Here is a 27,053-nt window from a genome sequence, read left to right on the forward strand (position 1 = left end):
CTAAAATAATAAAATAATACTACTGTTAATAATGTAATTATAATCTAATTTACTTCATTATTCTACTAACTAAATATTATATTTGAAATATCAAATTATTCAATTATTTAAATAATAAATGATATTTTCTACGATTTTAAAAAATCAGTCTAAAAATGTTTTAAAATAATAAATTTTAAGAAAAAATTAAAAATTTTATACCTAACTTTATTGAATCGGATCTAATAAAAAAATATAAATTTAAAATAACCCAATTTTTTTAATTGAATTTAGATTATTATTTTATCAAAATCACAAAGTAATTAAACTCTTAACGAGTCTATAATCTCTCCCTTTTACAATTTGTAAGACTCCGTTCCACTTGCAATTATTGTGAAGCAATTAACATAAGTTACGTAATAAATATTTCAATATATAATATCTTTGATAAATATGTGTTTTTAATATTTGATTGACACTTTAATTATTTTTTAAAATTACGCACTGACGTCCTAAAAGAAATTGTAATATAAGTATTTTCAAATTGGCGTTATTTTTAGTATATAATATAATCATCTTATCTTAATAAATATGTGCATTTAATATCTGATTGATATTTTAAAAGATTTAATCAAAACATGTAATTACATTATAAATAAATGTGGTTTCAGAATGCAATATTGTATAAATCTACTTCTAATATTTGATTGATACTTTAGGAGATTTTCATAAAAAAAAATGAACAATCACGTCTAAATACATTTGTTAAAGATAAGTGATTTTTAAATAGAATATTTTAGCTTTATTTTCTTGATAAATATGCGCTTTTAATATTTGACTGATACTTAAAAGATTATCTTTAGAAAAAATAAATAATCACATTTTAAATAACTTTGCAACTGATATGTGTTATTTTGATAAATATGTGTTTCTAAAATTTTATTAAAATCTTTAAAGTATTTTTTTAATCAACATAATTCTTAAAAAATTTGCACTACATTACTATTTTTAGCATGTAATATTTTGTCTTCAAAAATATGTGTTTTTAATATATTATTAATAATTTAAAAGATATCAATATTGATAATTTAAAAGATATTCGTATGGATAATTTTAAAGATATTCGTATGAATATTTTAAAGATATCATTTCGTAATATATATAAGAAGTGTTTGTTATTGTGCATGTTAATATATGGCTTCAAAAGTTTCAAAAAGTGGTGCAAAGAACATGAAGCGTAGTTGGTCTTATATGGAAAAGGAAATTTTAGAAGAATTCTCCAAAGATGGATTAGAAATACTTGAGCTTCTAGAGATTATGCAAGGAGAAAAAGATCCTCAGAAATGGCATGAAAATATTTTTGGCAACAAAAGATGCAAAAAATCCCACAACTTTGAAGAAAGGTCATCAAAATCTGAAGATGGTAAAGTTGTTGAAAAACATGATTTTTTGGCAATTCTACACCAAAAAGATCAATTATCAATAGAAGTTTCACCATCAAAGGTATGTTTCTCCTCACAAGAGCATCTCACTAGTTCTTCAGAAGAGCATCTCACTAGTTCTTCACAACAACATCTTACTAGTGATGATCATGATCATTCTTATTTCACTTTTATCGAAAATTTTCAAGAGCATATCTTTCAACATGGTAAACCTCTTGAGAAGCAACTCACACTCAGTGATGTCAATGCTAATCTAAATAGGCTTCTTCTCAACAAAAAACATGTTGAAAAAGTTTTTTTACCATTCTTAAGAAATGGTGAAGATATTGAAAAGGGAATTGAAGCTTGTGTTTATGATATGCGCGAGAATAGTTACACTCTAACATTCAAGAAGTGGACAAATAAATATTATGTGTTGAATGGTGGGTGGAAAGATTTCTTTAAAGATCATAAACTCGCAAAGAATGATACAATCAAAGTGTGGATGTTTCGTCATTCAAATCATAGCAATTTATGTTTTGCTTTGGATTACAAGAAGATTGAAAGCTGACAAGATATATACAAATTCATTCAAATCTTCATCAACCTATCATGTTTGATTCAATGAGAAACTTTAGATCGTCTGTGACATTCTACATTTGTAACATTTGTTATTATGTTTGACTCAATGAGAGATTTTAGACCATTTGTGACATTCTACATTTGTAATCTTATTGTTATTATTATAATTGTACACAAATGTTTAAAAAATGTATATTTGATTTTCTAGAAGGAATTTTTACAACCTTATTGCAATGTTGGTTGCTATTCAACGTTTTTCAATTTATATAAAATTATAATCTTAGTTCTCATAGTACATTTTTTCAAATTATTTAATATCATAGATTCTATAAAAAATGTGAGTTTTCATTTTCTATTTCACTATCTCATTTTAAATTAGTTAAAAATAATATCTATAATAAAATTAATTTAATTCATCTTTTTAAATAAAATATATTTATTTATTATAAAATATGAAACATAATACAGTTATCTTTGTGTAAAGATATGGGAAATCTACCTTTATATCTCTTTTCACACTATATTTCCTTTTTTTTCAATTTTTTTTCTACAAATAATTTATTATTGGAAGCCATAACTATTTTTTTTCTTCTCCGTTTATTTTTTATGTTTTTTTACATTATGGAGTTTGTCAGAAGAATGTGTATGTGGGCAACCATGTTAAGCATTTCATTTTTTTCCAATTACAATTTCAATATCTTTGATAAATATGTGTTTTCAATATTTGATTGACACTTTAATTATTTTTTAAAAGTACACACTCACATCCCAAAGAAATTGTAATATACGTGTTTTCAATTTGTGCTATTTTTAGTATGTAATATAATCATCTTATCTTGATAAATATGTGCATTTAATATTTGATTGATATTTTAAAAGATTTAATCAAAACACATAATTATATTATAAATAAATTTGTTTTCAAAATGCAATATTGTATAAATCTTCTTCTAATATTTGATTGATACTTTAGGAGATTTTTTTTAAAATGCACAATCACGTCTAAATACATTTGTTAAAGATAAGTGGTTTTTAAATGGAATATCTTAGCTTGATTATCTTGATAAATATGCGCTTTTAATATTTGACTGATACTTTAAAAGATTATCTTTAAAAAATATATATAATCACATTTTAAATAAATTTGCAACTTATATGTGTTATTTTGATAAATATGTGTGTCTAATATTTTATTGAATCTTTAAAGGATATATTTCAATCAACATAGTTCTAAAAAAATTGCAATACATTACTCTTTTTAGCATGTAATATTTTATCTTTTGAGAGATGTGATTTTAATATATTATTGATAAATTAAAAGATATCACTATTGATAATTTAAAAGATATAAGTATTGATAATTTAAAAGACATCAGTTCGTAATATATATATATATATATATATATATATATATATATATATATATATATATATATATATATATATATATATATATATATATAAAAGGAGTATTTTCTATTGTGCATGATAATATATGGCTTCAAAAGTTTCAGAAAGTGGTACGAGGAACACGAACCGTAATTGGTCTTATATGGAAAAGAAAATTGTTGAAGAATTCTCCAAAGATGGATTAGAAATACTTGAGCTTCTAGAGATTATGCAAGGAGAAAAAGATCCTCAAAAATGGCATGAAAATATTTTTGGCAACAAAAGATGCAAGAAATCCCACAACTTTGAAGAAGGGTCATCAAAATCAACTGAAGATGGTAAAGTTGTTGAAAAACATGATTCTTTGGCAATTCTACACCAAAAAGATCAATTATCAATAGAAGTTTCATCATCAAAGGTATGTTTCTCCTCACAAGAGCATCTCACTAGTTCTTCACAAGAACATCTTACTAGTGATGATCATGATCATTCTTATTTGACTTTTGTGGAAAATTTTCAAGAGCATATCTTTCAACATGGTAAACCTCTTGAGAAGCAACTCACACTCAGTGATGTCAATGCTAATCTAAATAGGCTTCTTCTCAACAAAAAACATGTTGAAAAATCTTTTTTACCATTCTTAGGAAATGGTGAAGATATTGAAAAGGGGATTGAAGTTTGTGTTTATGATATTCGCAAGAATAGTTACACTCTAACATTCAAGAAGTGGACAAATAAATATTATGTGTTAAATGGTAGGTGGAAAGATTTCTTTAAAGATCATAAACTCGAAAAGAATGATACAATCAAAGTGTGGATGTTTCGTCATTTAAATCATAGCAATTTATGTTTTGCTTTTGATTACAAGAAGATTGAAAGCTGACAAGATAGATACAAGTTCATTCAAATTTTCATCAACTAATCATGTTTGACTCAATTAGAGACTTTAGATCATTTGTGACATTCTACGTTTCTAACACCTTATTGTTATTATGTTTGACTCAATGAAAGAGTTTAAATCATTTGGGACATTTTTCATTTGTAACTTTATTGTTATTATTATCATTGTTCAAACGTATGTTTAGAAAATGTTTAAGTGATTTTTCAAAAAGAATTTTTACAACCTCGTGACAATGTTGGTTGCTATTCAACACTTCCTATTTTCAAGTTATATAAAATTATAATTCTTGTTCTCATATTACATTTATTCAAATTATTTAATATCATAGATTCTATAGGAAATTGTGTTTTCATTTTCTATTTCACTATCTCATTTTAAATTAGTTAAAAATAATACCTTTGTTAATATTAATTTTATTCATCTTTTAAAATAAAATATATGTATTTATTATAAAATATGAAACATAATACAGTTATCTTTACGGGGAAATCTACCTTTATATCTCTTTTCACACTATGTTTCCTTTTTTTTCAATTCTTTTTCTACATATAATTTATTTTTGGAAGCCTTAACTATTTTTTTTCTTCTCTGTTTATTTTTTATTTTTTTAACATTATGGAGTTTGTGAGAAGAATGTGTATGTGGGCACCATGTTAATCGTTTCATTTTCTTCCAATTACAATTTCAACAAGTTCTATATTTATTTTTAACTTTTCATCCATAATTATTCACTTATACGGATGTAAAAAAAAAGATAAACGTTAAATTTTAAGTTTTTCCAATCATAATTGTTATTTAATTAAAAGTTATTTGACTTCGAAATAATTATATTAACACATTTATTTATATAAAAACAACGGATAGCATTAAATTACAAACAAATAGGCGATTAACATTATATGCTCAAGAATTCAAATTAAAATAGTATGTAGCCATTAAATCCTTACAAAATTCACAAGAATGGTAGAAAGAAAAAGTTTGTCTTCCAAGAATCTCAAGTTGGAAATTTGTGTTTTTCATAAAACATTCATTCAAGAAACAAGATTTTCACAAAAAAATATTGTCATAGGTGAAAATCTAGTTTTTTTCTAAATTAAAATAAAACCTTACCGAAAAAAAAATACCATCTTGCACTTATTAAATCATTTCATATAGTAACAAATTATTCTTTTAATAAAAGTAACCCGTCACTCTTTTTTAACTTCAAATTATTGTCAATGAGTGAAAATCTACATTTTCTAAATTAAAATAATTTATTTTTCTGAAAAATAACATCTTGATTTTATTAGATATTTTTACATAATGACAACTTTTTTTCAGTATATCATATGAAATTTCCTTTTATAGCAAATCCTGATTCTTACAAAATATTATGACTCACAAATAATTAAAATGTGAAAATGCTCCAAATATATTTATATAAGTCATTAAATAATATGATTTTTTTTTCAAAATCTTTATTTTTCGTACCATGATGGTATCAATCCTAAAACGTTATAACTTATTGTAACATCCTCAAAATATAGCATAATACTATATCATAGATTAATCACATATAATAATATGATAGTTCAGTTCATTAAGAGTTAGTAAAGTATTTAACAATTACAGTTATCTAAAATAACCATAAAACTAAAAACTTTACAGAATATCATAAGTTTGATACAAGATACAGGAATAAACCGAACGGTTATACAACACGATGTATAAACAGATTGGTTTACAAAAAGTAAACTAACTCTATTGACCGAACGGTCCAATTCAAAACTATACACAATTGATGACCGAGCGATCATAACTTAAGCGGCAGGATCCTCACCTTCCAACACTTGCTCTACCGAACACTCGTCACCTTCTGCTCACATCCACAGGATGATCATCGCAATGGAAAAGAAACCGAACGGATAAGACAAGATAGAACAAGAAAGTAGGGTGCTATTGTAATTTAATTATAAACACATATATGCATTTCATGCAAGTTCAATCCATACAAAACCGAACAGTACATTATACAACAATGAATACAATTCATCATATACAAACGAAACATCATCATTCATATAAGTATATATAAACCGAACACTATGACTTGACCATCCAGATTGTATGAATATGTAGCTACAGTCGTCCTTGCACTTGTGGTAGTGAAACAGCTGACCCCAATCAAGCTACTACCCAAGGTTAATCCCATATTACTTACCTCGACACCATGAGGCGGTAGGACCTCCTGTCATTCTCACACAAGAGTTACTCCTCTCTACTTGAGAATGAGTAATCACAGAATATCAAGATGAACGCCAGCTTAGCATATCCATATTCATACTTTACAATTCCACAACCATCCATGAGACATTCCTCCTTGGAATTCTCTTCCACAATATTTAAAAGTATAAATCTTCAATTCTTAACATACACCATCATTCATCAATTAAATTTTCACACATAATAAAGAGAAAACCTGTGAATGTTATAGACCGAACACCTTCACACTACCCAATTGAGAGAAAAAAAAAACGGTTTATAAGAAACAAAACAGAAGAAAATGATCGAACGCTATTATTGACTGACCACTATAGAAAAACTAACTATTAGGAACTTAGCCCAAACCCGAAGACCTTACACCGAACACTCATAGCTCAAACTGAACTTTTAAAAACTTAGACCAAATGTTTATACTACACTGAGCACTTGAATTATACTAGATACTAGTTTAATATAAATAATGTGTCTAGACTGAACGGTCATGATTAGATAGTACTTTCACTGGACCGAACCCAGTTAATGACTGAGTATGGAACACAATCGAACGGTCAACAATAATCGTTCGGTTTTATACATGATTTTGTAAAACTTCTACTGAATGTTGGATGACACTCCCTAAACCAAAACCATATATTTTTCTGAACTTCTAAAACTCTAAACTTGATTCATAATATCTTTTAAATCTATCCCACTGAACCTATTTGACTCCACTCACATTTCACATCCTCTCTTATACAAACCAGAAAAGACCGAATGGTCTACATAAGGAACTCTAACCCAGTTCACAAGTCTCGGCCAACACAGAATTTGAATGCAAATTTCAATCACACATACCATTATTCATACATGCAGACATTCAAACAGAAATTCCAAACACAGAAAAGCATAATTAAATTACTAGCTTCCCTTACATGGAATACACCCAACACTTCCTAAGCTTCCACCGTTTGGACTAACCAGCAACCACTTCTAAAGCAACCTTCTAAAATTTTTGATCGGTGAACAGGGACCAACCAGAGAATCAAAGACAAACAGATTCAGAGAGAGATAAAAGAAGAACACATGCAAGATGAACAGTGCTTGCATGTATCGAAAAACGCATAACTTCAAAGAATGAGTGATTTTAACTTACCAACTTCACACAACAGCTGGATTGATGGAAAGAAAACTCTTGTCACCAAGAAAGAACTCAGACCCAGCCTAGATGATGATCAAAAGGAGAAGAAAATGAGAATTTTGTAGAAAGAAGAAGGAGAATTGTAGAGAGAATTAGGAGAAACTCATAATTCTTGAGAGAAGAGGCGCATGCAAAAGTGGCTCAACGTTTGAAAATTTTGCTTATATACTACCGTCAAAAACCGATCGGCCAACCAGATACACACACTTGTCTTCCACTTTCTAAATTTTCTAAACCCTCACACTAACACCTGGATTCCACTCAACATGGATTTAATGGTTCTAACACTTACTAATGCTAGTTTTTTATAATAAACTAATTAAGAAACTTATTTTCCAATATCTCCAAATACAATATATATATATATATATTAAATTAAATTAAATGGTTTATTTATAAATAGTTTTGTTATAAATGAATTTCATTATTTTAAAACGTATCATCTTCCTAAAAATCACTTTTCTAGAGTTCTCTACCTTTTTTCTAAAATTCCTAACTCCTAAGTCATCTCTTTGACGATTAGGAGGTGTATAATCAATCACGGCTTCAAGGTCTACAATTCTAGCCGATCAATTTCTGTCATAGAACAAGTAAGTTTTTAGTTCTTTTCCCTCCTTCATTTCTTTCGTTTTTAAAAGAATCTAGTGTCTTTGCATGTGTAATCATGTTTCTCCTAATCATTCTTGGTTCATCTAGAGTTCTAAGGACTCTCTCCGTTTTTAACTTGGTATTTCGTGTCTAGAGATTCCTTGCGTTTCAAGTAATCAACGAAACGTTTCTTTGAGTTGGGCAGTTTATTGTGATGTAAGGAAAGCTAGATCCATATTAGATTGTGTTTGTTTATAATAAAATAGAATATATAAGAATAATATGATGTATTGGATGAGATCTACCCACACCAATATTGTTTTTTTTAGGTTTTGAAAATATCAAATGTGAGATTCTGGGTATTAATTATTGACGTTCTTTAGGTCGTTTTGGAGGTTTTGGACCCTTCCAAAGCTGTTGGTGGGGGTTTCAAAGTTGTTTTCCTTATCTAGTAAGAGAGTATCAAGTTGCCATGAAGAAAATTGTGTTATTGTGTAATTTCAATGACTTGTTTGGGTGTTTATGACTTTTAAAGTATGATTAATGTTTCTATATGGTGTTATACTATGTGAAAGTGAAGGGATGTATATATATGTTTTCAAAGTGTTTCAAAGTTGTGAAGTGAGTTCCAAGGTAGAATTCCTGGTTGTGTTTCAAGTATGGTTAGAATGAATGCAGGTAGCTCAGTCTTGGGATTTTTTTCTAACACTCTAATGGTCATACATTATCAAATATAGAGTTTTGATACATGTGGTGAGTGTAGCAGGAAGTTTTAGTCTTGGGTGCTTCTAGTATGATTAAAGTGTTTTAATCAAATTGACCTTGTGAATGTGGTAGGGTGAAACCCATTGACAATGGCTTTGTACAATAGTAGAAGCCACCACAAGTGCATAACTCGTTATAACTCGACATTCATTCTAAGTCTGGACAATCTAGTCAAAATATGAGATGCATAAAGTGTTTAGTTAATTGGTGTTATATGTGTATCATGTGTATAATGTTTAAATGTTTGGATATATATATATATATATATATATATATATATATATATATATATATATATATATATATTAATTGTTTGTATTCTAGCTTACCCTTATCTTACTTTTGTGTTGTCTATTTTTATATTGATTTCTCTTTTACAATAATCACTTAAATGGTGTGAGTTTAGGGACACATCTTTTCCATGTTTCCAATAAGGTGAAATAAATAGGTTGTCAAATGACTTTATAAAGATAGATTGTTTTTAGTATATTTGTTTATATTTAGTAGTTCTATTATTTTATATGTACAATTTTAAATTTTAGTATTTTTATAATATTAAAACAGAATGTTACATTAATGATATCACTCCAATTCGTCCAAAATTTTAGTAGTTTTATAGCAAATTCTGATATGACACAAAAAATTAATTAAAATGTGAAAATGCTCCAGATAACATTTATATAACTCAATAAATAATATGATTTTGTTTTTCAAAACCTCTAATTTGCGTACCATCATGATGGTACTACTAATCAATTGTGAAACGTTATATCTTACTAATGTTTGTTTTTTAAAATAAACTAATTGAGAAACTAATTTTCCAATATCTCCATATACAAAATGCTTATATATCTATTATAAATTAAAAATATGATCAAATTAAAACATTTATAAGTTAAAAATCTTAACTTTACTGAATCAGTTTTATAAAAGTAAATTAAATTTAAATTTCATTTTTTAAATGATAGAGTTATTCGTAATTTATTCTAGTTAAATGTTTTACATTTTCTATTACTTAATAGGGAATACCTTATACATTTGAATTTACTTCAATTTTCATTTTTAATAATTTTATATAACAGTTTTCCGAAAATTCATTCTAATTATAAATATCGCACATCTGTATGTAAGTACATGAATAGTTAGGATTATCTAATAACAAATTGTATTTGCAGTCGCGAAATGTTTAACATAAACGTAACAGTAACAGGTACAAAGTCACATTTGACATAGTTCTCTTCATTCTATGTCTTTGAACAAATGAAAATGATAAAAAGTACCAGGTACAATCTTAAACTTAGAAACCAAACTCCTTAGAATCTAGTAAATTCAGATCATGCAATGCAATTCACAGAAAGAATTGCCATCATATTATTAAAGATGATAATGTCATACAAAAGTTGCAGCAAAATTTTCTACACCGTGATTATGCATTTAATTTGCCTTAACCCAGCAGTAAATTAAATTTGTCATGATACAGGGTTTCATTATCAAAATGATAGTTCTTACCCTGCATCCCGGATTATAGAGTTTATTGAAAAATCATCAGCAATCGCCCAGAACAAAAAATTAACAATGTACTTGATCACAATCACATTCATTCTGGAGGTCTAAATCTACCAAATCTAAGGAGCAAAGGCCAAAAAACCAAAATTACTTCTGATCGCTACAGCACTCTCCAGAAAAAAAAGAAAGAAAAAAAAGTTGAGCAAAGTACCTGGTTAACCCAACCATCTCAAAGAATATTGATCTGAAATAAATCTACCACTGCCAACTACCAGAGCTTACAAGTTCAAAATTTCAAGCTCCAGCTTTTGGTTTCGCCTTCTGTTTCTTTGCGTCCAAGGATGACAATCCCTTGCCTAATCCAACAGGAGCCTGCTCTTGCACAGGTACTGTTTGGCCTTTGTTGACATCAGTTGAATCACTTGGATCAATGCCATTTGTGTCCTCCTTTGCTCCATCTGCATTCCCATTATTCACAGTGTCTGGAGTTGCACCTGAGTTTATGATATTCAGAAGTTGGGTAAGGGGTGGCAAGGCTTGGACTGGTACACCATGGGGACGCACTAACAGGCCCCTTGCTGCAGCTTTCTTCCTGACTTCAGCAGCCGCACGTGCAGCCCTTTCATCAATTCCCCTTCCTCTGGGGAGGGCCTCACCCATTATTGCAGCATTCAGGGATTTGTTTGTACATACACTTGAACTTCCAGATCCCCCAGCAACTGCAGCAGCTTGGAATGCATGAATCAAATCAGGGTGTGCCTGTCACAGTACAAAATCCCTTTTCAATAATTGGAATCACAGCACTACATAAATGCCAAAGAACTATATAAATAAAAATCCAATCTGAACATATGTAATAATCTCTAGCATGTTAGTAAAAGCTTCTATGAAAACTAAGATTTTGCAGACACTTGAGATATTAGAAAAATGTTGTATATCAAAGGGTAGCCTGAATATATAATAGTGTCTCATTTTTTACAACTAATATATATCACATAGGGTAGCCTGAATATACAAGATAATCTCAGTATTAGATATAGATACTATCTGATTATATTGCATACAAAAAATAATGCAATGTACCTTCAGGATATCAATAGCCTTCTGAGCCGAAGCTGCATTCAGAGCTTGACCCTTTTGCTTTTGGGCATTCATCTGTTAAAACAAGTGAAAATGTAACACTAAGACTGTCATCAAAACAACCATTTGCTAATACGGAAATGGAGACCATGTTACAAGTTAATTTAACCTGTCTGCATTTGTACACAAAATATAGGAATGCTAATAAATATACATAATAATCTTGACAAGTCTGGTAACATTCATAAGCACCTCAACCCATCTATTCTAGAAGTCCATTTCTCTCCCTCCTGGTCCCAGCTGAGTTTTCCTGTCATCAACCATGCTCATTTCCAAAGATCTCTACCTTACCCACTCAAAACCAAAATGCTATCTTCGTCAGTTTTCTCCCCTCCGTACTTAATAGCTAATTTGCTGTGAGAAAATTATCTAATTCTAATTCCCCTTACTACAAAAAAATTAGTCTCCAAGTCTTTCTCTGGAAATACATATGGAAGTTAAGCGTGCAAAGTGATGCCATGAGGAAATGCATAATTCAATTAGTAACTAAGGTAGCGTACAGATACCTGCAGTTCTCGCATCTTGAAAGTGTTCATCCAATTCTGCGAATCTCGTGTCCTTGAATCATCTTCACCAAGTTGTTTGACAAGTATATCATACGTTTTCCTCTCATGCTGTCAAACCAAATGCCAAAATTAGTTATCCACTCACGGGTGTGCCAACTTTAACACCCCAGAACACGTACCTGATGAGAGAGCTTGAAAGCACCCATACAATTAAATGCAATGGCAAGAGCATGATAACAAACAGCAGTTTGAATATGCTCCTCGCCAAGAAGCCTTTCATTCTTCTTTAAAGCTTCTTGCAGATAACGAAGAGCTGTGTTCATCTTTCCTATATCCTGAAACATCATTGCAACATTGATAAATGTTGCTGCAACATCAGGATGATCAGGCCCTGATGACAAACTTAATAATAGCAAAGCACGGGACATATGGCGAAGGGCAAGTTCTGTCTGGTTAAGTCCATGGTAAAACAGAGCCATATTTCCGTAACTGCAACAGGTCAAGATGAAACAAAAATAGGTTCAATACATAAAAAAATAACCTGAACTTGTTCAACAATGTCTGTCCGAAACAATGCATGCATCTCAAAGTTTTCTATAACTGGGTATCCCAGTTTATTTTTTTGGCCCAACAATTTTTAACATTCAACTATACAACCCTAAGATATTATGGGAAAGAACAAAGAAGATCAATAGAAAAGGGAATGCCTGTGAGCAGTGTCAGGATGATCTAAACCAAGACAACGTTCATTTATAATCAGTTCCTTGTGTTGTTGCATGATAGCCCCGGCCATATCTCCAGCATGATACAAAACCATGGCAAGATATCTGAAATAAATAGTTTTATCACACAGATTAAACACAACATGAAATTAATTCAACTGACTTCTTAAGCAGAAATTTACAAGCAAAGGATATAAATCTTCAATTTTACAAGGACTGACAACTGAAAATGATGAGCTCAATTTGCATTCATAATTCAGGTCTAAATCAGCACAACATGCATAATTGCATGATTAATATAGGAATTTAAATAGAAAAACTTGTAGGATCATGCCAAAATGGTAGAAATATGCCAAAATGGTAGAAATAAAATTTAAACATACCGACAGCAATTAGCAACCTCCCGATGCATGGGACCAGTAACCTGAAAACCATTCAACAACGATTATTTTATGCACAAGTCATCCAAGAAAGACAAACCAATACAGAATTTCATGCCTGTTGTAGAATTGAGAATGCCTCAGAGAATAAAGTGTAGGCTTCACTAAGCATACCCTGTAACAAACAGTAAAATATATGTTAACACATGCAATGAAGAAAATGAAAAAATAAATATATAAATAAAAAAATCAAGCCTCCAGGATTAATAAATTTATACCACAGTATTGAACACATAAAAGTTCCATCTTATGAAGCAGAATCACCACATGTTATACCAACTCTCGCACAACTTCAAAATAGCCCACTAGTAATAATGTTAGATTTCTGTTAACACCACCTCACCCCAAAAGTAAAATATATCTTAAAATCCAAAAACACAGAACACCACAGATACCGATCACTATGCAATCTATTTTAATTGTTTGTTATAGGAAGCAAAAGTCAGTGCCATCTTCTAAAAACTACCAAACCACTTAACTACAGGCCAGCTCCCCGTGGATTAAGTTCTATACATCAACTCCTGTTAAAGGTAAAAAAAATATACAAGGAATGGCATATACCTCAGCCAATTGAAGTTTCCCAGTTTCCACAAGCTCCTTGGCTTCTGAACAGGAAGGAACTGAATGCTTGACCACTGGACGGATATCCAAGACATCAGAGGTTTGGAAGGGAGTTGCAGAACTAAGATCATATTTACGAGCAGCAACTGTTATACCAACCTGAAAATCAAGAATGGCAAAGTCCATTCAGAATTTTAAAATGTACAAAATTGAAGAGGTTTATGGCATAAAAGCACTAAAACAAAAAACCAACATAATAGTTCCAACAACTTTCAGAGGCCAATAGGTTTTACAAGACTGTTGGCAACAAGTGCAACCATGCATTAAACAACTGTATATAAATTTGGAGAATTGTCACTATGTTTGCAACATAAAAAAGAAAAGACAGTCAGAATATATCCCGTCTTTTATTTTCATGCATCAAGAAATACAATATTATGATGAGAATATTTTACATGATATAGAAACTCATCAAGTTGGTACTTGGTTCTTAAAAGAGCTTCATGCTATCAAAACACTCTAAAATTAGAAGAGCCAGAACACCACAAAACCATAAAAACTATTTACAGCACAAACTCAACAGGATTACCTTCAGACAAAGATTTCATATAACCGAAATGCAAAATAGTCACAATATATCCCATCTTTTTTTTCACACGTATCAAGAAATACAAAATTATGATATGATAATATTTTAATTATATAAAAACTCATCAAGTTGGTACTTGGTTCTTTAAAGAGCTTCATGCTATTGGAACTCTCTAAAATTAAAAAAGCCAGTACATGAAAAACACAAATTATTTACAGCACAAACACAGAACACAATCTTGTGCTTACCTTAAGACAAAGATTTCGTATAACAGAAATTTTCTTAACGTGCGACCTCGCATCCTCTGGCAATTCAAACTGCGGCAAATTGATTTGAAGTTCAAATGTATATCAACAGAGATACATGTGTTAACAAAGAGAAAAACGAAGAAGCATAACAAAGGCATAGCTGTTTAGATTACATATAATAGAAGAGATATAGTTAGCAAAACAACTGCACAGTACAAGAGAATTGAATTTAATGAGATGAGATGGAATACAAGGCAGAATGAATCATAGACCTTCAACTGGAAAACTGATTAACCATTTGCTTGTTCCAGAGCATATAGACGAGAGTTGCAGCATTAGGCTAACTAACTAATTAAATGGTGCAGTGTCAAGTTGTACAATTCACACAGCTAGAACAATTTATAACTGAGTACAGTGTAGTAGTTTGGATATAATAAATATAGTCACACCATTAATTCAACTAAAACAATTAAAAGGAGAATCTTCATGCGGCACTAAGCAACTTAATCAGAGTGGATTGACCCGTAATTCATTACAGCCACAAAGGCTTCATTTACGAACAATGGTTTTGCAATATCAAGGTTTTGGAAGTCTCCGTAACTGTGACTATAAGCCACAATACAAAACTACATGGTTGACCAAAGAGAATAAAATATTAAGAAAGGCCAGCTAAAAGATACATACAATTGGTGGCTTCAAAAAACAGTTTTCCCCATTCTAGTGGGGTCTGAGAAGGGTATATGTATGCAGCCTTACCCCTGCATACCGGACCTCCAGGTCACAGCTCACAATCCTGCATCCTTACTCTTGTGCCAAGGCTAGCACTCATTCAACAAAATATAGCTAAAATAACAAAATGTACTTTCTGACTCATTTTAAATGGATATGAAACACCTATTTAGGTTAGGAAATAGCTGATACCTTGTACTTAACCAAGGCAAATTCTTGAATGTCTGACCAAAGAGCTTCCGAGCTGATACTCATGTACAAAGGTTGAGTCTTTCTTAATGAAGCCCTGCCTTTCCATCGAGCTTGCCCTTTGGAATGTTTTCCTGGAGACCGTTGACCAGCATGTTCCTGTAGAATAAGCCAGGAAAACAATATTTTTACCCTAAAAGGAGAAGAAAAGTTCAAAACATTGACAATGAACCATAACCAACATACCTTTTTAGGAGTTTTGGACTGAGTGCTATTGGTGATAGCTTTGCCACTGGGAGCTTGACAACTTCCAAATAGGCAGTTTAAGAAATGAGATACAGCTGGTGCAAGATCATGGTCCTCTGTCTCCCTCAATAAATCCTGCATATCACATGAACGATCTCAAATATCATTGATGAATGCAAGTGGATTTGCTAGTTATTCTCATGGTATGTTGTCTATTCTGATGTGTCAACATCAATCATGTTTCTAATGCTCAAGTAATACCTTATATTATAACAGTATAGCAAAAATAATAGATTTATCCATTAAAAACATGAATAAGACATGCACAGTAAATCAGTACCAAAGATAAAATATACAACTGGCAATAAACCTAATGTACTCATAAGTAATATAATCATGGATATCAAATAAGGATTCAAATCATGAATTGGAAGGCGATTTATAAATCATTAATCATGAAACATAAGATCTGTGATCAATAATTAGAAATGGTATAAAACATATTATTCACGTAATTACAAACATTTAGATGATAGCCTTTTTAAGTCAAATAACCAATTATATAGCTAAATAATTGTATTATAACAAATTTAATTTTCAAGACATGATAGAGACTGCAAAGTTCAATCCCTCCAAAAAATATCACTCAATCCTAGCATAGCAAAAAGAAAAGGGGCCACCTTAGAAACTTCCAAAATAGCATGACTTTTAAACCTCATAGACTGTTGATTTAGGCCCCTACTTCAATGCTACAAAACCGACTTGTTAACTATAACTTGATCATATCTCTAGTTGATGTAGGATCATCTCTAATGCATCCCTCACAACGAGGACAAGACATCTCAAGATACTAAAAATTTTCATCTGATCCAATGGTGGCTCAATAGTGAGTGGCCCAATAGTGAGCAGCCTAATAGGCTGAACAGAAATTGCAAACACAAACCATGATATCATCTTAAAATGTAAATTTAATTGCTAACTTAATCTTACCAAACTGGTGTGTATGGTCAGGATTACCTCCTCGTATATACTATAATTTGGTTATATATCTAGTGCATGTGAGATGTTGAACTAAAACAATACTATTTTTTAGTTTTATATTCTTTTAATAATGAATTAATGCTTTGACCCTTCGCTTCAGTTTTCATTGAAAACGAGAAAATCAATCCCTGAAAACCAAGCTCTATATAAGAGGGTAGCAAGGATTCAAACCAGATCGAACAAAACCATACTTTGGACCCACATGTAAATGCAATTCTTGCATGATTCAGGCACAATGTTTGCCCCATAGAATGAACTGCTTAAAGTAAGCTAGTTTTTCTCACCTTGATAATATGCTTGGCAGATCTAACAACAATCTCATTGTTGCAAAGATCCCACAGATGAGGTAGATGTTTAGTCCCTCCAGCCACCTTCATCAAAAAATGAGCAATCAGAATCGTTATAAGAATTATCAAAAGTCTATGACCAAATCACCATCATATTTAAATAGAAGATAATTCACTATTGACCAAAATACATGGCGCTTACTTTGCCAATATAGCGAACATTAATTCCGTGAGCATGCAGTGCTTCAGTTAATGTCTGGCCATCCATTGGTGAAACTTCAAGTGTACATAGGTCTTGTATAAACTTTGGAAGTACAACATCAATAAGATATTGACCAACTTTTCTAACATTATCTTCATCAGCTGCTATTTCCTGGTGAATGTGATAAAAAGGTGTAATGTAAGAATACTGTGCCAAGAGCATTATGGTTTCATCACGAGCAATCACAATAGAGAAATAATGGACCAAAACACATGTTTCCATAGATGGGAAGTAAAGTCGTATTTAGACACAGAAAAGGGAAAATAAGAGGGAAAAAAACCTCTGGGCTCCCAGCAAGTTTGAATTCAGTGAAGACGTTAGGATTAAAAACAATATCCTCACTACCATCAGAGGCTTTGGCAGTCACAGAAGCAAATTCTTTTACATCCTCAGTTTTTTTTCCGTCTGTTGAATCCTGCAGAAAGCAAGTAAAGGACATGCAATTTAACTATTGGAACTTCATCACCAAGAATATTCCCACCAGCCATAAGCTAATAATAAGTCAAATAATTGAAACCAAATACCCTTCCAGCATTGCATTCAACCAGATAAAAATAATCGAGTACAAAGGCACAACAATTTTCATAATAGCCAATGGTAGGCTCATACATGTTCAGTTACCCTTTTAAAACACACGATGAATAAGATAAAGAAACAAACGTAAAAGGAGAACAAACAAACATACCAAAACTAATGCTTCTGCCTTTCCATTACAACAGTAATCTTCCATGTTAGAAATACCGGGCATATATTAAATGAATGCTCAAATTGATGCACAAGCAAAGGAGTGATTCTTGTACTAAATATGAACCTCAAACAAGTACTTTCTTTTCAGAATATATGTTTGGAACAAGTCTTCTGCATATCGAGATGTGTCATATGCTACAATAGAGGGTATTGTGTTCATTGGGAATTGTATTTGCTTCACTAAAACTATGGTACACGTATGTTCAAATTCATACATAGTGCTTATCGGATGTGGTTAGGAAACTGCACTAATATTTACTCCTCTTAAATGTAATTTTCTGAAATTAAAAATTTCAATAAATCATAGATAAAAAATAAAAAATACTTCAGCATAATTAGTGAAGGACTAATATCCATTCCACTACTATTGCACTTACTGGCTTGTGAGCATCTGCAACATTTTGGGAATCGTTCACCAGTGTGTCAGCATCAGCAGCATTTGGGGAATCATTCACCAGCTGATCAGAATCAGCAGCTGCTTGGGAATCATTTACCAGCAGGTCAGGATCGGTTGCCTTTCCAGAATCAGTGACCAAATTGTCAGCCTCTTCAGAATTCAACTTGGTAGGTTTCAATGCCTCTGCTACTTGGGCCTGTTCACACAAAGAGCCAGTCAGCTATGAAAAACTAAAAACACAAGAAAAACCCCAAACATCCTTGACATTATGGTGTGCTTACCTGGCAAAAGGCAGTAATTAATTCTGGCCTCAAGATACAAAATCGAGAACCAGGCCCAGTATAGTTGGCATCACGAGGAGTTACCCTCAACAAATCAAGAAGGTAGTGTCTGATTTGGTTTAAAAAGAGCAAAGCATCAGTGCATTAGCACGATATGCTATACAAACAAAAATGAGAGTTTTAAAACACAAAATTAGGAAAGTTGCAACAGATAGCATCTTTGAATTAACTTCAATCTACTTGCATTCAATAACTATAAGACATTGGACAATGAATTACATATGGGAAAAAATAGCCAGAATTGATTAGTAACGGTACAATCTAAATCTTCCTGCAGTAAAAATTATGCCTTTGAAACTATGCATTAGGAAATCTGTAGACATCCTATCACCAAAGTATACAAACTGAAAATAACAAACTCAAATAATTACCGGTCATCACCACCAACAATGCCCTTACACTCAACAGGTGCAGCTAATTTGAAAACATTTCCAGATCCGTCAAGGACTAAATGTTCCTTCAAATGAAGGCATTTGGCAGCCTCTGACACCTATTAACAAAATCAGAGAATAAATAAAAGGTATCTTATTGTACAGATAATGCAATTTTAAAAAATCCCAACACATATTAGTGTAATAAGCAAATAAAACAATACATCTTAGTTTACAGATCATGCAATCTAAAAAATACTTAATTTTTTCCCTACCAACCAATTTTCTTACAATTTAATTTCACACAAATCAGGAGATGCTTCAAATTCAAATTAGACAATCTAACTAAATTTAAATGGCTACACCCTTCTTCTTTACCTTAGAATGAAAATCTTCATTCCAGCAAATTTTCTTTCCATTGTCGACAGAGCCATACAAGAGAGAGTCTGACTTGTCCCCTTGAAGAATGCCCGGTAATACACTCTGCAGCACAATATACAATTTAATTTGAGAATAAGGATTTACAGGGTTTCAAATTTCAAAATTAAATTAATGCAAATTTAAGTACAAATCTAATACTTATAATCACTCCAAAATCATTAATAATAGAAAGCAATTTGGCATATATCATAAAATTATCCTAAACAGTTTACAATACTCAAAATATAAAGGGTCACCTATTAAAAATATTGAAAATATATTTGGGTTGAAATGAATAGAAACTAATCACTTCATAGATATAATAAAGAAAATAATATATACAACATATGTTCATCCTACAAACTAATACAAATAAGAAATTGAAAAGTCTTGCCATGTTTTATAACCTTCTTGATACAGTTCAGCATGTCCTTATTCCTTTTCTCACAATTTTGAAGCTATTTTGACAGTCATTAATTCATTAAGTTGCACCACAAAGTAGTTTTAGAACGAAAAATCCAAAAAAGTGGATGGGTTGAAACACCGAACAGCCATATCTTGCCTTTTAGACAAGCATAGACCAATAGCAAATTGATATAAACTATAACAACACTTTCATGTAAAAACAGAAAGTCAAGTCCGCCATAGGTAAATTTGAGCTTCATTACAAACCTGAGCTACCACTCTATGCCCCCTGTAGTCAATTATAGCCATAGCAAGATTATAAAGTCCAGCAACATCGGCTTCTTGGTAAGCCTTTGTGCCCTTCAAATCATTGTTTGCAGAAGCATACGTGGCTTGCTCATTCTCAGCCAGCTGAGCTTCTGGAGAAGCATCTTGAGTGGCTTCTGTGCCATTAAGATCATCTGAACTTGAACCAATATCTTTTCCTCCATTAGGAACCTGAGTTTCTCCATGAAGTGGAATGGAAGCTTTATCAGAAGAACTTTGCAAAGTGCCAGAGCTCCAAGTTTTTGAATTAGAATCCACACATTTCTTTGACAGCTTCTCAAGGTCAGCATCAATAGCAAAACTAAAGAATATATTGTTGTGTACATACCTGTCACCAAAACCCACGCAAAATGAGCCAAAAGGCTTTTAAACTACACGGTAAAACCCATATGTGTAAAGGGGCACAATCACAATGAGAACGAGTATATGATCTATGACAACAACAATCTAAACCAAATTAATAAACAAAAATAACAACGCATCATATACCAACATGAGAGCCACATCATGAAAATGCTTTTCACAACACAACTACAAAATTTATGGACCAGGAATAAGTATCTTATGTTCCCTCTCTCCTAACCCCAGACAGGAAAAATGTAACATGCAACTTCCTCTAGACATTACTTTTCAACATCCTAAAATAATAAAATATTAGAATACCAAAATAGCTATTTACAATTTCTATAAAGTGAAGTTTCAGGATTCAAAAGACACACTTACATGTGAAAACATTCAGGGTCAGTTGGGTTTATTGGAGGAATGCAGCCACTGATCACTCCAATCGCACCATTAATAGCTGCATCAACAAAGTCTGATGTCACTTTATAAAGTGCCCTATCCCGCAAAATCCTACACCAATAAACAAATCACCTAAGAAACGTAGATATTTAATGATAATATCTCTTCACCAAACTAAGAACAGGATCAAATCCAAATCCATCCATATAAATGATAGATAGACACCTCTCCTGTGGAGTTGTATGAGGAAATTCTCTGCAGGACTGCAGCTCTTCATTCCAGTCTCTTTGCATGCCAATTGGCTCATTGCCATAAAGAAGAGTCAAAGCATTCTCAGCCTGGGCTGCATCACGTCTGTGGTCTGCTAACACCCCAATGCAAATTACAAATACATCAATCCAGTCTGAGATCCAGATATTAGGAACCTCATTACAAGGACTCCTATAATTTCATGACATTTTAAAATTGGCTTCCAAATCAAGTAGGACATAATAACAAACGAACAAAATAAAAGCCTTCCCTCTAGGCTGCAACAGCAGCATAGGTCAAATAACTTCTTTGTGTTCTATCAAAAATCAAGTCTCGGGAAGTTTTTTAGAAAATATATTTTAAGTTTTACTCAATCTCACAAAACTAGTTTGGAATGGTTTGCACCACACTTATGAATTAAAATTTAAACATATCTCAGTCAATGGAGTTTCCAACACCCACCAACATGCCAAGGACATCAAGAGTGGGAATACGGGGGCTTGATATTAGATAGCACAATAGGTCCAACAAATCTCACCAGGCTAGGTCCTTGAAAAACTCTAATAGCATTTTAGAAATTGAACTTTAAGTCTAACTTGGCCTCATAAAAATGGCTTGTAAGTCAAAGTTTGCACTCCACTTATATATTATAATTTGATCATATCTACCTGATGTGAGATCTCCAATAATTCTATTTAAATGAAGTCCTAGATAATAATTTAAGTTTTTTGGTATTACTCTAACCATCACTACTTCTTTCCTTTTGTTTTTATCATTGTTATAACTTGTAACAAAATAGTTCTTGAATACGTGACAATAATTTGCCTCACTTCTGATATAGTAAATGACAACAAAAGTGCATGAAAACTACATGGCCAGATGTGTTAATAGAAAGATGATTAATAACAATGTGCTCTCACAAAACAAATAAGAAAAATACATCGTCAAGAACTAAAGTAAAAGCAACAATATCATCAAATTAGATAAAGAAAATACTACAACAAAGAATTTAAAACTAATGTTGATGAAACAAAAATGCCAGAGGCTAAGCTCACCAGGAACAGGGTATAATCCAAGCCAAGAATTAGGTGGCAACAAAGATTGCACATTTTCAAAAGGATGGGCAGCTGCTCTACCCTCCAATACTTCCCGGAAAGCTTCAAAATTGGACAAAAGGTTAAGTTCTGGGTTTCAAAGCAAACTTCTCAGAGATTTAAGTCCTAAACAATAAGTTATCACACTTCACTACCTTTTTTGAACTTAGGGCTAATCTTTTGTAAGAGAGCAACAAGATTTGTTGCTTCAAAAGTAGCTTTACTTTGCCTTGGGTCAAGAGTGTTTGCTGAGCTCGAGTTGACATAAAACATTTTTGTACTTCCCGTAATACAAAATTTATTACCCTCAAGAGTGATCACATCCAAATAAATCAAATCTCCAAGAAGCCTACAAGCAACCACAGAACAGTCTCATACATATAAACAAAGCAAGCCAATGAAATTACATTAACTGAAGAGGATGCGTCTTGGGATACCTTCTATAGCTCGGAGGAGGATTGAAGGATGAAAACACTATGCTCTCTACGCATTTAATATCCTTCAATGGGGAAGATAACAAATTACCCAATGAACCAGAGATGTCCTCCATATAACCAAGTCCATCGAGCTCAGGAACTTCAGGTTTCAAGGTATCTGATATTCCAGGAAATTAGGAAGCAGTCTAGTAACTATCCCATACCTACTGGATTTATCAAATAAACTGATTATAGCAACAGAAATATCCTATACCTGCAGAATTTGCACCTTTATTTTGTGCTATCTCATTCTGTAGGGCAAGCGATGTTGATAGTGAAGCATGGAGATTAGAAAGGGAAAGCAACTCCCTTGTACGGTGAACATGGGCCCTTATAGATCGATCATCATAAAATGCTGCAAAGAGGATTTATCATATTGTCATCCACCATTGTTTAATCATCAAAAGTACCCAAAGTTCGTTAACATACCTGGGACCATTTCCAAGGAGCAACCACCAGTAGTAATATCAGCTACTTCAGAAATTTCATTATAATCTTCCAGGTGATGAGTTGAAGCATCCTTCGTATGCAACAGTAAATCATAGCATGTGATAAAACACGTCTCAGGAGCATCAAGGAGGAATTGTCGTACATCCATGACAGAATCTCCAGGATTCAACTGTGAATAACTTATACAAGTTAGAAGAAGCTCAATTCCTCAGTTTTTCTTCAGGTGAAATAGTAGCACATGTAAACATGATATTATAAATAGTTAAATGTTCAAACAATTTTACATCAACAAGAATAAAAGGAAATAGTCAGATCTCCATCATGATCATCTTGGAACCGCTTGATCACTTGGTTTCTCTTAATGTGTTGTGATATAGTAACAAGCAAAAGCTTGACAAATTAAGTTAACTGACCTGAAGCTCAAGTTTCTCCCCAGTTTGTGTTTTAACAGAAACAGGGTAAAGTTGAAGATCACCTGCACAATAATTTTACCAAATATTGGTCATAAAATGAAATTGAAGTCTTAGTATATCCATTAACAAAAGGAATGAAATAAATTTGACTAAATTACCAATATTTTTAATAGAAGACTAAACAACTGGAATTGCACAACAAAAATTATCAAACATAATGCATAGCACGAAACATGATAAAACTTGCACAATCACCTAATCCCTAGAAAAATAAGGGTTTCACATATGTTGCAAGGCATATATTCTGTGTAAAAAATATGAAGTTGGCAAAATTCACATTATTTACAGATAATCTTAGTCATTTTAAATTATAAACCGTAGGAAGAAAAAAATTTAGTATTGTGAGAGTGATGGAAAAGAACGAGATAGGATAGAAAAACAAGAAAACATAATTTCAACATTAACTAAATTATGAGTATAGCAATTAAAAAAACAAAAAAGTTCAGAATTAGTTACTAGAAACACAGACAACACGATGAAACAAACAAAAATTGACTAGTGAACAGTCAAACCCTGTAAGCAATGCTTTTTCAGAGCAATTCAGATCACTAAGCAAGAATGGAGTCACCAATAGACCTAAAGGGCCCTATTGTGTAAATCCAGTCAGATAAAGCTGGATTCAGTAAGATAAAAATAGGAAATTTTCCTCCCTAGAGCACAGTAGTTGTTATGGCTGCGATTCCATCCTGCTAGGACCTGCAAATGCATTACCTCACTACAGAACAAAAGGGCCCTGTTGTGTACATCCAGTCAGATTAAGCTGGATTTAGTACGATAAGAATAGGAACAACATGATTCGGAAATACTAAAAAACAAAGAAATAAATTCTGAATTAAAGAAGCAAGAGATCAAAATCATTGAATTGAATGAACAAGAAAAGAAAAAAAATATTAGGAAGATATAAATAAATGAAGAATAAGCATAGAAAAAGAAAGAAATGGAAGGAAGGGAGGGAAAAGACAAAAGGAAATAACGGTAAAGATATATTTTAAAGTATATGACGTAACGCTGCGGAAAATGAAGGGAAGTTACATAATGGGTGGCACAGCACGTGGCATGATGGGTGCCTTCAGGGATAGCACCAAACAGCAGCAAATAACCGATGGCAGGTGTTCAAAATTGCCACATTGTAGCAGCCATAACAGTTTTATAACAACTTGGGATTTTAAATTGCACAAAACCATAATATTACACAAATAGCCACAACTGAGGTTACAATGTAGTTAGGCAATTGGGATAACCCAACGAGAAAAAGTAATATGCAATTTTATGTATTCCACCTATAAAGTTGGGTTTTAATGATTGGAGTTTCATTATTTATTTGGTTTCATACTGTTTTTACACTAACTACAGATATTCTATTCAATTATGATTTATGTTCTTAACTACTTTTTGTTTAATGTAATTTGAGTGTAACTTCTTTATCTCTTAATACTTTTATATATACTTTTATATATCAAAGAATGTAATGTCATTATATCAATAAGCAATAAAGTTAATTCCTAACCCATTTCACCTTGCTTTTGTTGGCTCCCTTCAGTTGTTGTTGTTTCATGTTCTTTCGACTCATGATTGGCACCAACAGAATCACCAATTGCTGCAGTTTCAGCTACGTCAGCTTTTGCAGATTCTAGAGTGGCTTCCAGGTTATTCTTCACAGGAAGATCAGAATGGACTGTTGGTTCTGAAGTACTAGAAGTAAGCTGGGACCCTTTTTTGTTCCTCCCTTTGCTTGATTTTCCAGCCATTTCCTCTTTCTGAAATCCAAACATCCATGTCAACATACCACACAAAAAAAGAAAAACAATAAAGTAAGTAAATTAAGGGTCTGCTACAAAAGTCAAAACAAGCCAACCACAACAATCATCCCACAAAATCACTTTACCTAATTGAAAAGCATGCAAACCACCATTGATATAAGGTCCACACTCCCATAGACAATAAAACATGCTAACACAAACAACTAATGCCACAATGTCTCAAAACTTTCAAAAACAGAATTTCTAAATAAAGTTAAAGCCCCAACAAAACATAAAATCCATAATCAGATAAAAATATTGAAAGGTCTCAACTTTTAAACACAAACAGAACCACATATCAGGTGAGTTCCATTTCTGGTAGATGATTCCCATAAGAATCACGTAAAAAACATGAAATATGAATTCAAAATAATATAACAAAGACCACAACAACCTTCATTATCTCTTCTATTCCCAAAGAACCCACACAACAAAAATCATGAAACCTAAAATCCAAGTTCAAGGTTTCTTCTAATTTTATTTTATTTTTTGTCAGGGGAGTGAAGAAAAATATCATGAGAGAAGGCGAATTACCAGTAAGCCGAAACAATTAGACGTGAAGTGCGAATTAGTTAAGAAGTTGCATAGAGATAAGAAAGAAATAAAAAAGGGTTTTAGAAGGTTTTGAAAAGAAAAGGTTTTTGAGGTTTGGAAGAGCGAGAGAAACCAAGAAGCAGTGGCTGAGGCGGCTTCTTCCTTGTGAGAGAGAAACAAAGGAAAATGAATGTGAAATAATTTGGAACTATCGGGCTTGGGCCTTCGTTCTTAAAAATATTTTATGTAACCTATGTTTTCATTTACACCTGATATATTTTAAATAACAAACTTATCTTTTCACTTGTTTCAAATTAGGTATTTTTAAGTCTACTACTTGCAAATTATTAGACATTCATTCCTACTTAATAACCTACCTCTTATTGGATTTCTTTCGTTTTTCTAAACCTTCAAAAATCTTTTTGTTTCTTATTTGTAACACATTTTTGTCATGATATTTTTCTTCATGACAAAATAATATAAAATTAAAAGAAAACATTGATGTCTAATTTTTTGAACTTACAATTTATACATAACACAGCATAAACACTGCGAAAAAAAGAGAAGAAAAGTAAACGAGATGAAAGAAAGAAGGATGCAGAAAGAAAAAGTTAGTATATATTATGAAATTTGCTTAACCTAGTTACCCAATTGTTAAATTTTGACAAGTATAGAGAGAAACAATCTTAATTAAATTTA

The 27,053-nt window shown here is 31.8% G+C and overlaps 1 protein-coding gene across 2 annotated transcripts; it reads right to left on the minus strand.

Moving 5' to 3' along the window:
• Positions 1-10,398: 10,398 nt before the first annotated feature.
• On the minus strand, positions 10,399-26,528 carry LOC108333918 (clustered mitochondria protein). 2 transcript variants are annotated; one of them, XM_017569425.2, is made up of 29 exons: positions 26,355-26,528; positions 25,538-25,778; positions 23,962-24,023; positions 23,528-23,717; positions 23,313-23,453; positions 23,060-23,216; positions 22,778-22,971; positions 22,584-22,685; positions 21,505-21,640; positions 21,262-21,390; positions 20,479-20,866; positions 19,765-19,869; positions 19,387-19,505; positions 18,956-19,064; positions 18,655-18,870; positions 17,811-17,945; positions 17,471-17,641; positions 17,266-17,352; positions 15,941-16,075; positions 15,698-15,853; positions 14,777-14,845; positions 13,940-14,098; positions 13,437-13,493; positions 13,322-13,362; positions 12,924-13,043; positions 12,396-12,705; positions 12,217-12,324; positions 11,654-11,725; positions 10,399-11,329 (listed from the first exon to the last, which is right to left on the minus strand). In XM_017569425.2, exons 2-29 carry the CDS (start codon positions 25,767-25,769, stop codon positions 10,865-10,867), a joined length of 4,365 nt encoding a protein of 1,454 aa, XP_017424914.2. In that variant the 5' UTR covers positions 25,770-25,778; positions 26,355-26,528; the 3' UTR covers positions 10,399-10,864. The 2 variants fall into 2 exon arrangements, with proteins under 2 accessions (XP_017424914.2, XP_017424913.2); XM_017569424.2 differs by having other exon boundaries at positions 25,529-25,778.
• Positions 26,529-27,053: the final 525 nt, after the last annotated feature.

The sequence above is a fragment of the Vigna angularis genome, chromosome 11, assembly GCF_016808095.1.
Source record: "Vigna angularis cultivar LongXiaoDou No.4 chromosome 11, ASM1680809v1, whole genome shotgun sequence".
NCBI lineage: Eukaryota > Viridiplantae > Streptophyta > Magnoliopsida > Fabales > Fabaceae > Vigna > Vigna angularis.

Excerpts from the sequence above, each read along its gene's own strand:
- LOC108333918 (XM_017569424.2), bottom strand. The coding sequence starts at position 25,769 with ATGGCTGGAAAATCAAGCAAAGGGAGGAACAAAAAAGGGTCCCAGCTT. Across the intron at positions 18,871-18,955 it reads TAATTACTGCCTTTTGCCAG|GCCCAAGTAGCAGAGGCATT; the intron begins GTAAGCACACCA and ends TTGTGTGAACAG. Across the intron at positions 11,726-12,216 it reads TCAAGATGCGAGAACTGCAG|ATGAATGCCCAAAAGCAAAA; the intron begins GTATCTGTACGC and ends TTGTTTTAACAG.